The 12,917-nt window shown below is 51.1% G+C and overlaps 1 protein-coding gene across 5 annotated transcripts in view; it reads right to left on the reverse strand.

The window, feature by feature from the left end:
- Positions 1 to 12,917, reverse strand: part of ARNT2 (aryl hydrocarbon receptor nuclear translocator 2) — an 89,556-nt gene that overhangs the window by 36,373 nt on the left and 40,266 nt on the right. For all 5 annotated transcript variants that reach the window (XM_033100353.1, XM_033100356.1, XM_033100352.1 and 2 more), the window contains exon 6: positions 46 to 148. In XM_033100353.1, the coding sequence (XP_032956244.1) occupies positions 46 to 148 (103 nt within the window). The remainder of the gene's footprint in view (positions 1 to 45; positions 149 to 12,917) is intronic.

The following is a 12,917-nucleotide window of genomic DNA, read 5'->3' on the forward strand; positions in this document are numbered from 1 at the left end:
AGAGGGCGTACGCGCACGGCCCAGCCCGCGCTCACGCGCACACACCTCATCCTGCAGATGAAGGATCTCCGCGAGCCCATACACATCCTCATGGACGACTGCTGCCCTTCTTTCTTGACCGTGCCAGTCTTCAGGTCCAAGATCCGGCCTGAGAGAGACAGGGAGGGAGAGCAGGACACGCACGTGAGCCTCTGCCTTTGGGGGGTGAGGGTGGGGGGGCAGGGGGGAGGTTTCTGCAAATGTTCTGCAGATACGGACAGTCAGGGCATGTTAGTCGTTTGTCTCTCGGAATTCCCAGCATTCTTTGGCAGGAAACACATGAAGCGATGAAATGCATACAACTCTAAATGCCTTGTTTCCTTCAAAGGGCCGTCTACACGCGCCGTCTCGGCTTTGCTGGATTCCGTCAGCTCAGCTCACTCCTGTCTGGCCTTCTCCCCACTACATCACAGAAACGGCGTCTGCCGGAGTCACCAATTACTTCCTGACCGCTAAACCCCAAACCCGTTTGCCCTCTGTCCCACCTGACGGCACGATGGCATGCTGGCTCTCTCCGATGTCCCCTGCCCTCGGCTTCTGACACACTCCTCTCCACGCTTCGCTGCCACTCGTACCTCAGAGACCCCTCAGCCACCTTCTCAACTCCTCCTCTGCGTGGCCTCCGTGACTTTATCCACTCAAGGTTGTGAGATCACCTCTGTCTGCTAACGACCCATGGGTAGCCTCCAGCACCGACCCCGCCAATGCCTCAGCCACAGAACCAGCCCTCCATGAGGCCGACTGTACACGTGCCCTGCCAGGTGCCCTGTCAGAAGCGTCACCACCGTCACGGCCTCTACGCCAGGATTCCAAGCGTCATCTCAGTCTCCCTGGCCTTCCTCACCTCCAGCACACTGTCTCGGTCTCTCCGTCTCCTCTGCCTTGGTCATCGCTGCCCGCTTGTCGTTCCCCGATGGAGACGCACCAGCTCCCAAGCCCCCGCAACCGTCTTCCTCCCCATCTTCCCCTCTGCGGGGTTCTTGTGTCTCGTGGCTCTGGGACGTCCCCACAGCTCCCTCTCTTTGCCTTGGGAACCCTTACCTTGGCCCGACTACCTCCTGCTTATTGTCACAACTTACCCAAGGTGTCACCTTGCCATCATTTCATAAATAATTACTTGGTACCCACAAAAGGCTCGGCACCGATCTAAGCCCCCAAAGCTAAAAAGGCCTAGGCCACTATAGTCTGCTGGGTAAACAGATAACAAACGCCAAAGAATGAAACGGTGTGGAGGGAATGGAATGCAATGTCAGATGGAGATGGCTTCTGGGAACAAAAATAAAGCAGAGGAAGAAAACGACTGAGTCCCACCCCTTTTGCAGTAAATGGTTGAATGGGTTTCTATCACCGGAAATCAAACGGCCTTGAAGAAGACCCCTCCCCAAACCCCAGCCCCCAGGGCTCCAAAAGCAGGGGAGGGAGCAGGAGCCTGGGGGTGTGTGTGACCTCAGGAGGAGAGTCACCTCCTGTCCACACCCCTGCTTTCCCTGAGCTCCGCTCTCTCTGCACTCAGGGTTTTCCGCGTGTCCAGCCGGCTCTCCCTGGAGCACCCACGGCAGGCAGTCCCCTGGCGCAGGACTCTGCAGGCACGTGCTCACTGCCCATGGTCCACCTTTAAGCAGGATGTGTGCAGCAGAATCAACTCCTCCCAGTGGCCCAAGCCCAGTCTGCTGGGAGCTCTGGCACGGCTGGCCAAGGAGGAGGGACCGGGGCGAGGGCAGCCAGCTCTGTGCTGTCTGCAGCCCCAGGTTTGACACCTGTCTGTCTCACTCACAGACGGCTGCTTTGGAGTAAACTCTCACTTGCTTTATCATTGACCAAATGGCAGACGGTTTCAGCTGTGACGCGGGCCAGCATGAGAATCTGTCAAATTCCAAAGTGTGCTCTGAAAATAAATCACAGCTGCGGAGCACATGAGCCGTGGGACATGTGGAAAGGCAAACAGCTCTGCGATGTGCTATCGTGACCCTGAGGGACAAGTGCTTCAGGCGTAGTTCTCCATGTGCTCCTGCAGCGGCCTCAGGCACAGCGAGGCCCTTCCCGGGCTCCTCAGGAACAAAAGCACACCTCACTTTGTACGCGTGTGCTCCCGAAAGGCTGTCCGTCAACTGGATTTTTGACAAATTCAATGTCAGCAAGGGGGCATGGCCCGGGTGATGGACTGGGAGTCGCTCTCGTCCCGCGGGTGACCGGGGGCTCCCGGCAGTGGAACAAGCATGGAGCTGTGTGCTGACGTCGCCCCCAGTCTTCTCTCCTGACCCACAGAGCCTGGGTCGGCTGGGCCTGCGGGTCTGCGTTCCTAGGGCTGGCTCCCAGTGGGCCCGAGAAGCGTGACCAGTCCAGGCCAGCGATGAATCCTCCGGGGCCTCCTCACCCCACCCCACGCGCTGGGTCAGAAGGATGCATTCTTCTGCAGCCTGTCATGGGGCTGGTCCCACCACAAACCCCATCCTGGGCTCTCTGGCCACGGCCAAAACTACCGGCCTCCCTGGTTACCTCTGCTGTCTGTACCCTTCACCCATAGTCCAAGTCCACTGCTCCCCTCCTTCCTGGGGTGCCTCTGGAATAAATAAATGCCCACATCCTGGGCGCTGAAACCCCAATTTCACAGACCACGTGACCTACTGCATCCCCAGCAGCATTTGCTCTGGGAGGAGGCTCCTTGCCCCACATGCCACGTGCCAGGGGTCAGCGTCAGGCTGCCACCTTCCTCTGTCCCAGTGCCCTTCCCAACCAGCTATCATTATTCTGAGTAGACAATTCACCGGTGGACGTTAAGTTGTCCCCAGGTTTTCCAGATGGCAAATAATGCCGAGGTAAGTAAATGTATAGAAAAAAAATATCCCTACCATCTGCAGATAGATTTCTCCAAAACAGAATGACTGCATCCAATGAGAAGAATATTCTTAAGGCCGTTAATACAGCCCCCTGTGTATCTCTAAAGCTGCTGGACACCCACAGTCACCACACTGACCGATTGTCAGCGTTTCCGCTCCATGAAACGGAAGAAATTATAACACATCTCAGGGCTTTTAACGCTCATTGTTCTAAGACATTTGAAAAGTATATGTATCGTCTAGAGCCACTTTCCTGTGACAGTGGGGGAGGTCAGCAGTTGGAAAAAACACTGTGTGGCCCCCAAAGCCAGAAATGTTTACTATCTGGCCCTTCCTAAAAGCACTTGCTGAGCCCTACTTTAGAAGAACGACTATAAAGATTCCCACTGTAACAGCACCTGCTCCTACAGGCAGCCAGCCCTTCCGTGACTGTTCTCAGCACGCGGATTTTTAAGTATTATCTTGGTCGGTAGTAACTTTTCTAAAAAGAAGAATCAGAAGTTTGTCTTGGATTAGCTCACAAAGGAAGGCTTTGTGCTCATAAAACGGCTCCCCAGGCTACAACAGAAATGCAAATAGAAATTAGAATTCTTTCATCAAAAGAATCCTTAGGAAAACTGGAAACATCTTATCTTGGTTGAAAACGGAGGACAACAAGAGACAATGATCAGCAACAAAAACAAAGTGACCGCCCGCAGTGGATAATACGCGATGTTGTCCCACACATGTGTGGCCCCCTGAAACGGCGAAGAGGCTTCGGTAGCTGTTCCGGTGACACCGTGTTCTCGTTCTCCCAAGTGGACCCCAGCCATCATAGCAGCTGTGCACACAGGAACAAACACCCCCTCAGCACAGGAATCCACGGAGCCACAGAACAAACTCTGGAGCGGAGCTGTGTCTCCTGCGCCTGGGAGAAGACGGCCCCTGCTGCTGGGTGTGGGTGCATTTTGCTCACATTTCATTATCTCTGGCAGGTGTTCGGATATGGCTCAGGTACAAATACCCCAAGTCTCACGTTGTAGCCCAACTAGTTTCCTCTCAGACCAGAAGAGGGGGGCGCTGGGTGGAGAGCGGAGCTGCCTAAGGACATCCGTTCCTCTCTGCACCCAGAACCTGCCCCAGCACAATGCCATGTGCTATTCATTTATTACCAAAGTCAAAAAGGGGCTGCTATCTTCTTACGAGATCCCACCTCCCTGGCCGTAGTGATTGGCTGAGGCTTGGGCACATGACACAAGCTAGGCCAATCATAGTACCTCATGTGCCCTCGGGCCACAGTGACTGGTTGGGGGCTGGACACCTGACTATAAGCTGGGCCTATCACAGTCCTTCACTTCTCCTCTGTCCACACTGGTCCCGCGACCAGGACATGAGCCAGCCAGGCTAATCAGAGTCCTCCACAGGCAAAATGCAAGCATGCCACCTCTCCCCTCTCTTTTCTTCAAGAGTCTAAGCATGGCGTTTTTAGCGGCAATGATTCCGGCTTCGTGGAGAATTGGATCTAAGACAATGGAACTGACTCTGAGAAAGCAGAGAAAACGTAAACCAGTGAAAGGACACCCTCAGTCTTCAACTCTTCGGCGCCAATAAATTCCCCCCTTTAATGCCCAAAGTCGTTCGAGTTTAGTTTCTGTCACTTGCAACCGAACAGCCCAGACTCAGACAACAATCTCTAGCCTCTGGGAGAAGAGGAAGGGCAGGAGATTACGTTTTAATTGACCAAGGATTTTACTGAGGGCCATGTAGTTGTGCTTCGAATCTCTCTGATTTTTCCTTCTGTCGCCAGCCAGATGAAATTCTTGGCTTTGAAATTATTTATCTGATTGGGTCAGATCGACATGGATAATCTCATTTTTTAGGGTCAACTGACTTGAAACTTGAATCACAGCAGTAAAACCCCTTGCCAGCAGAACCTAGCTTCCTATTGGACTTCCTCGCCAGGGGGTGGGGACTTGGGGAGCCTTGGAATACGCTGCCCACATGGTCCCCCACGGTACCGTTCCTGGGTAATGACCTGCTTCTCTTCCAAGATTACAAACTCTGGCCGTGGGTGGAGCCTGTGCGTGTCCCTGAGGCCAGGGGCCTCCCACACAGTGGTTCCAGCAGCTCTGGCCTGAATCGCAACCATGTGAAGCCGGCACAACGGCCAGTTACAACCCTCATGAGTTCACATGGGTTTCTCTTCCCCCCATGTTGTAAAGGATCCCTGAAGAACTGGGACTAGAGCTTCTCTCTAGAAGCACCCCACCCAGCCTCAAGCCTGACAGAGCATTTCCCTTCACAGCAGGAACCATCAGCAGGTCCTGGAAACGGAGCTCCGGACACCTTCTCAACAACCAAGAGGCAGGAAACCCAGGTCCTCCCCTAGTAACCTGGGCCCCCAATCAACGAACACATCTCTTCTGGTTCTGCCTGGTTATCCAGGCAGGGAAAGGCTGGTGACATCCAGTAAGTGACAGACTGTGCGTGTCCCACAGGCCAGTGCACAACTCTATATCCACTGGGGACATTGGCGCTAGAGTCTGGAAGGGGTTCTGTAAAAAGGACACATTTTAATGGCAGCAACCAAAGGACCTTCCTTTCCCAGCTCGAGTTACGGCTGTTAAACCACCCACCCAGCCCCTACGCTGGGCACTGGCGACGCTGGTGAACCAAGCTGGGAGGGGAGGGCAGGGCGGTGGGCACGTGGCGAGTCCACACAGAAGACACACAGACTGTGGAAGTCAGCCCGGCCACACTGGAAGGGGATGAGCCTCACGGAGCAACAGACTGTTTTCTGTTTTCAGCAGTGTGCATGGAAGCTCCCAGACATCTAGAGGCTGGTGGGGAGTCAGAGGGATGGACTCCATCCCACAGAACCTCAGTGCAGCGACAGCAGGCTCCCAGTGATGGGGAAACGGGGCACTGTCCCCACCTAACTAATCAACCAACTCAGCTGAGGTCTGGAGAAGTCTGGACAACGTGCAGAGGTGCCACAGAGCAGGGAGAGAGTGCTTCCTGTCAGAGAGCAAAGGGGTATCAGGGAAGGCTTCCCGTAAGAGGTGGCATTAAAGGGAGCCGTACAGGATCAGGCAGGGGAAGCTGGAGGTGAAGGGCACCCCAGGCCCAGGGATGGGAACCTGGTGTGGGACAGTGCAGGGGACGGGTCTGAGAATGGGGCAGCGTCCTGTCCGGCTGGAGCTCCCTGGGGAGGTGGGCTGGGCGAGTGCCGGGCCCAGAAGGCCAGGAAGGTGTGACCGGAAGCAGACCGATGGTGAAGCTTTCAGGTGTGTCCCACCGTCTCTCACTCAGGGGGTGCCCGGCACACTGGATGCTTCCGACAGACCCATCAGCCCTTGATGTTGTTGGCAATACATACTGAGTGTGCTTTGCAAAAGCTGCATCATACTGTAAAGGCAAAACTTCTCACCGCCCCCCAGATTCATATGACTTGCACTTCAAATGTAAGAACATCAATAATTCAGCTTTCAGGAGCAGAAAGACTTGTCAGACTAGCATTAAGATCGAATGCTGCCCATCTCTGCCACTCGGGGAAAGACAGACACCCAGCCATGGGGACATGGGGACCCGCTCCCCGGGTAGACGCTGGTCAGCCACAAAAATCACGCTGGGAAGAAGTGAGCATGTCTACAGAGCAGGCGGCACTCCTGGCCGACCCACAGAGTAAACCGTTCTCAGCGAGCAGGGATAGGTTTAAGGGGACCATCCATCCTCTGTGCCCGCTTGCTTTTCTGACCAGTGAAGGTGGCGGCTGGACTGTGGCCTATGGCCGTGGAATAACAAAAGACACCAAAAGGCTCACGCTCCTGATTAGGGCTGGCAGAAGGGACTGAGTGGGCAGCTAGCAGCCCCACAGACACTCAGAAGGAGCCTTTCTGCCAAGCAGTCTGGTTTGCGTGTCAACCCTTTGTCTCCCCACTCTGCCATCTGGGGAACGTGCTAATGAGACACTAACAAGGCGAGGAGGAGGGTAGCCAAAAGCTGCATAGTACATCGGAGATAATCGGCCCAGGCGCAATTACAAGACCAAGACTGGGCCACGTGGGGTAACTCCAAGGGCACAGAGTCCTCAGGGGTGACAGGCTGTGCCACTCTCCCAGCCCGCCAGGGCTCCCAGCTCTCTCCAGCGCTCACATTCCACATGTGACAAGCCGTCACGGGAACGCCGCGTCTGCTCTGCTATTCATTATAAAATCGTCACCCCACCGTCTCCCCCCCGCGGCCGGCACCTCTTCTGCTATTTAATCTGTAGACAAAAGTACAAATTCTTCATCCTGTTTAGAATATGCTGGAGTGTGATTTAAAGAAATACATTCCTCCTGGCGTATCATGCTACAAAAATGCCAGCGATGCGAGCCTGCGGGCTTTCGTTGGAACGGTACCTGCTTCCCCTCCGCCCCGATGAGGCGGCCTGGCGCGCGGACAGGGGCCAGGCTGCCTCAGAGTTCAAGAGGGCAGTTTCAGGCCGAGCCTCGCCTCCTCAGCACGTTGCTAATGAGATGATCAAAAAATACAAGAAGGAGTGGGAATAGTCTGCACCCATGCACAAAAATGGTGGAAGGGGCTTTGAATAGATCAGCAATACTGAGGGAGTTCTGCGAGAAACCGGGCACCTAGGATGGGATGCAAGTGAATATGAGCCGTCCAGTGGTTCAACACACACACAGGCATGGCCTGTCTGGGAAGGAAGTGAGAGGGTCCCTAAGAGAAGCCTCCAAAACTGTAAGCAGGAAAAAGACCAAGGAGTCAGAAAGCAGAGAAGTGGCCTGGGGTCTGCACAGAAAGGTCAGGGACAGAGGGCTCAGGTCACCGCCACTTACAGCAGCTAACCCGTCTTGGAAAGAGGAGGAACGGCTGCGGCTGAGGGGCAGGGCTCCAGCAAAAGCAGGGGGTGATGTCCGGCCAACCCCAGGCTACCCCAGCCTGCGGAAAACTCATAGCGCCCTCCAGACAACTGAACCCCTATCCAGAAAAATTACGTTTCAAACAAATTACACTCTGACCGAAACCTTCTCAAGTCTTAATGTTAGGAACAGAGGATGAATCAAAAGATAAGGGGGGGGGGGTAAGTTAACTTCACACCTGAAAAGACTCACTTTATAAAGAGAAATGATATGAAAAATTAGAACACATACTACTCCACTCCATGAAACACATTCCAAGAAAGAGGATGATATTTGAAATACCAAATCTCACTGATATTTCAGAATATCTTTCATAAATCAAAACAGAATAACCTAAAACCAGGAAAGATTGCTTTTAGATGAAAAACATGACTCACTGAAAACCCAATGGAGGCAGTAAATAGTGACACTGTTGAAAGCTCCATCACGGAGTTAAATGAAATCTTTGAGAAATTTTCCCGGAAATCACAGAAAAAGGAGGTGAGTGTGATAAGCAAACAGCTCACAGTCCAAAAGACGAGTACAGAGATCTATCACAGGAACTGTGGAGCAGAGCTGACAGGTGACACACAGGAGAGGCATTCAAAGAAACATGAGGACCTCTGCTTCCAGCCAAGATGCATTGACAGTGGCCAGATTTACCTTCCCTTTAGAAACAATAAAAATACCTGGCAAAAAATATATATATATATAACCATGCTGCTCAAAACATGGGACATCAGGCAGAGATGGGACACAGACGAGATGGGCCCCATAACCCCCTACCTTGCCACCAGAAAGCATGTCCAGCTGCAGCACAGGCAGAGGGGACCACACTGAGCCCAGCTGACTCCCTCTGCTGAGGAAATGGGCTCAGAGACCGGGGGACTGAAGCAGCTAGACAGAGTACCAGAGATGAGAGGTGCACAGAGAGAATCCCAGAGACCTGCAGAGGGTCCCCTTTGACTCAGCACCAGGGGACTGGTCAGCACATGCCTGTGAGGAAACTGAGGTCAAGGAAAGTGCCAACAGGAAGATTAGAGTTGAGAGTGAAAAACAGAACTTCCGGACATGAAAACTACAATGTCTGAGACGAAAAACTCACAGGCTGGAATTAATGGCAGACCAGATATGGCAAAGAAAAGATTAGTGAATGTGAAGACATACACATTTGAAATAGCATACACAGAGATTACCTTGTTTCCCCAAAATAAGACCTAGCCAGAGAATCAGCTCTAAAGCATCTTTTGGAGCAAAAATTAATATAAGACCGGGTGTTATATTATATAAGACCTGGTCTTATAGTAAAATAAGACCGGGTCTTACATTAATTTTTGCTCCAAAAGACGCATTAGAACTGATTGTCTGGGTAGGTCTTATTTTCGGGGAAACACAGTAAAAGGATTTTAAAATATAAACACGGCATCAGTGAGCTGGGGACAATTTCAGTCAGTCTAATAGGTGACTGAAGTCCCCATAACAGGAGAGAAGGGGTACAGAAGAAACAATTGAAGAACAAATAGCTCATATATGTTATAAATAAACCCAAAGTTCAAAGAAGCTGAATGAACACCAAGCATGATAAACACAACGAACCTGTAATAAGGCAAATCATGATCAGATTGCTCAATACTGGTGACAAAGAGAAAAACCTTAAAACCAGCCAGAGGAAGAAAGAGGTACTTTGTAGAGGAACAAAGATACGCATGACAGCAGATTTCTCACAGAAGGCAACGCGAGTCAGAAGACAGTGGAGCAAAGACATGAAAAAGCCCAGTATCCCTCCTGAACGCAGATGCAAAAATTTTTAGACAAAACGTTAGGACGTCAAATCTAACACTATCTAAAAAGTACAACACGTCATATCTAAATGGAGTTTATCCCAGGAATACAAAGTTGGCTCAACTTCTCCAAATCAAAGTGTCATTCACCATATGAACAAACGAAAAAGGAAAAACCATATTATCTTCAGAATAGATGCCACGGAAGCATCTTGACAAAATCCAACGTGAAGTCCTAACAAGCACACTCGGCAAACTTTGAGTGGAAGGGAAGCTACTCGGGCTGATAAAGGACATCCACGAAAACTTAAGCTTAACAATGAAAGACGGAATTCTTTGCATGACCAGGAAAAAGACAAAAGACGGCTACTCTCACCACTTCTGTTCCACATATAATGGAGGTTCTTGCCGGTGCAATGAGACAACAAGAAGCAATTCTATTGCGACATTCTAACAATGAACAATTAGAAACTGTAATAAAAAATACCATTGGCAATAGCATAAAAACACGAAATGCTTAGAGGTCAATCTGACAGGTATGTTAGAACTATACGCGTACGCTGATAATAACAGAAAATGCTGAAAGAAATGAAAGAACTAACTAAGTGGTAGTTATACACTTTACATGCGTTAGAAGACTCAATATTGCTAAGAAGTCAATTCTCCCCAAATTCATGTATAGATTCGATGGAACCTCAATGAAAACCCCATCGGGCTTTTTCGTAAGAACTAGCAAGCTGATTGCAAAATTCATACGGAAATGCAGAGAACCTAGAAGAGCCCAGATAGCTCCAGAAAAGAAGGATCCAGTTGGAAGACCAGCAGTCCCTGACTTCGTGATAAAGCCTTGCTAACCCGAACGGGGCAGAACTGGGGCACGAACAGACAAGGAGACCTACAGAATAGCACAGCATCCAAAAGTAGACGTGTACGGAGAGACGACTGATTTCTGACAAAGGTGCAAAGGCAATCCCCAGTGGAGAAAGAGCAGTCTTTTCAACAAAAGTGGTAGAACACCTGGATACCCTCCTGCCTCCCCCGTCCCCACAAAGGCTTGTCATGAGGATGAAACGAGAAGTATTTGTGAAGTTAGTTCACACAGCACCTCATGCAGCATGTAGTGTCAGGTCCCTCTCCTTGCATTGCAGGTAAAACCATTTTCTTCCCAGCACCAGAGCAGTCTTGATGCATAAAAATGCACATCGGAGAGTGGGAAGCTCCTTGTGGGGACTGCTCTGGGTACTCTGAGGGAATTCTAAGTGCATGATGGCCCCCGGTGGCCGTCACTGGCCTGGCCTGACCCCTTCCTCACACTCCATGGCCCCCTGCTCAGATTGGACAGCACCTTCCCTGCCACAGGGCCTTTTCACGTGCTATTCCCGGGGCTGGGGAAGCTCCTGACACCCCCAGGTCCTAAGGATGGCTGATCTCCATATTCCTGAGGTTCCAGCTTCACAACCATTTCCTCCAAGAAACCTTTCCCTGCTCCCCGTCCCCACCATCTCCAACATGGGAATTCGGGTCCCTGTGCCTGTTTTTACAGCCTCCTGCTTTTTCCCTGCATGAGCACTTTACTTCTAGCCTCATCCTCTGACTGTGTCTCCACCTCGGCAAAAGCTTCATCACGAATGGCGAGCTCGCTTGTCCCACCATTGCTGTATTGTCAGCTCCAGCACAGGGACGTGTGCTGAATAACCATCTGCTGGATTAGCCAAAGACACGCAATTTGCCTCCCCTAAAGAAGTTCCCCTTCACCCACGAAGACGTGGTGGTCAAGCTCCGGGAGCTGCCTCAGTTGTGGGTGAGGCTGCTGCCAGTCCTGGAGGGGTGAGTGTGGGGGGTCCAGCTCTGGCCCCAGGGCTCCAGGCACCGCTTTGTTGGTCTGGACAAACCTCAGCTGCTCTCTGGGCAAGCCTGACACCCACCATCTCGACCCAGGGGCTTCCTTACTGTCTCCAAGGTCCATGTTCTTAACTCATTGCCTGGCCATGAGCGAGTCTGTGTGTGTGTGTGTGTGTGTGCATGTGAGTGCACATGCCCGTACATGTGTATGCATGCGCACATATGGCTGCAAGTGCGCACATGTGTGCATACATGTGTGGATTGTGTGCATACATGTGTGCATGCGTGTGCATACGCGTGCATGTGTGCACATGCCCGTACGTGTGTGCACGTGCATGCATGTCTGCATACATGTGTGCATGTGTGTGGACATGTGTGCACACGTGTGGACATGTGCATGTGTGTGTGCATGCTGATCTCCACTCTTACCAAACAACGTCAGCTGTGCTGCTTAGAATAGTAGCAGGCGACCGCGGGCGACTTCACGCTGAGCACACGTGCATCACTCCCACGTGGACGGGGCTGTCTCCTGACAGGGCCAGCCTGCCCTGCGGATATTCCCAAGGAGCCAGGCACCCACTTTCTAGGCATGTTCTGGAGGGAGCTGCGTGACTGAGAGAAGAGTTGGCCCAGGTCACCTCTGAGGTTCCCACCACGAGGAGCTCTTTGTGACTATAGGTCCTTAGAATATGTGCGTTCAAGGTCACAGAAGGAGACTGCCGAGCTCCCAGGAGAGAATGGATGCCATCACCAGAACCGGGAAGTCGACAGCTCATCGGCTCTGCCCTGGTGAACGGGCTGCAGGCCAGGCTCTGCACCGCAGTGTCATAAAAGAATCCACAAAAATAAAGGGAAAACAGAATGCAGATGTTTTCCTCAATTAGCTTCTACTGAGAGAGCAATAAACAGGAAAGGTCCGTCCTATCCATGCATTTTCATTTAGCCATTTGCCGTAAGTCATGACATTTCAGAAAGAAATGTGCCTTTTTTTAGTGAAGCTAAAGGAAACTATTTTAATGTTCCTGAGCATGCTGAGGTTTTTGCAATCAAGTTATTTTTAACCAAAGCATTACAAAATATGACCATCACGTGAGACTATTACTGAAACCTCAATCCCCCCAGCAGAAAGTAATGATTCTTGAGATGTTCCAAAGTAACTCCAAATAATTACATCTGCCTAAAAACAACATTACTCCTACGTTATTTTTGCTACAGTTGCTTTTTATAGACAGAAAAAAGAAGTCTTTATCCAGTAACTTGCTTCTTCAGCATCAAAGTTAGGAAACGAGATTAAGAAATCAAGACTCTTGCAAAGAGTCTAAAATGCTGTAGCTGCTAATTTTTCGACAGTGTTACTGATTACATTTTTAACATTTTGTTTCTTTTTTTATTTTGATCTTGCTATAATGTCTCTCTTGGCGTAAACAGACGGGACTGTGTGATTTTACTGGGATGCAGTCATTCTCAACCTCTGCTTCACACTCTAATCACCAGGGCGGCTTTTAAAAATACAGACCCGGGACGTGATCGCAAGG

This window comes from Rhinolophus ferrumequinum, chromosome 28 (genome assembly GCF_004115265.2).
Source record: "Rhinolophus ferrumequinum isolate MPI-CBG mRhiFer1 chromosome 28, mRhiFer1_v1.p, whole genome shotgun sequence".
Taxonomy (NCBI): Eukaryota; Metazoa; Chordata; class Mammalia; order Chiroptera; family Rhinolophidae; genus Rhinolophus; species Rhinolophus ferrumequinum.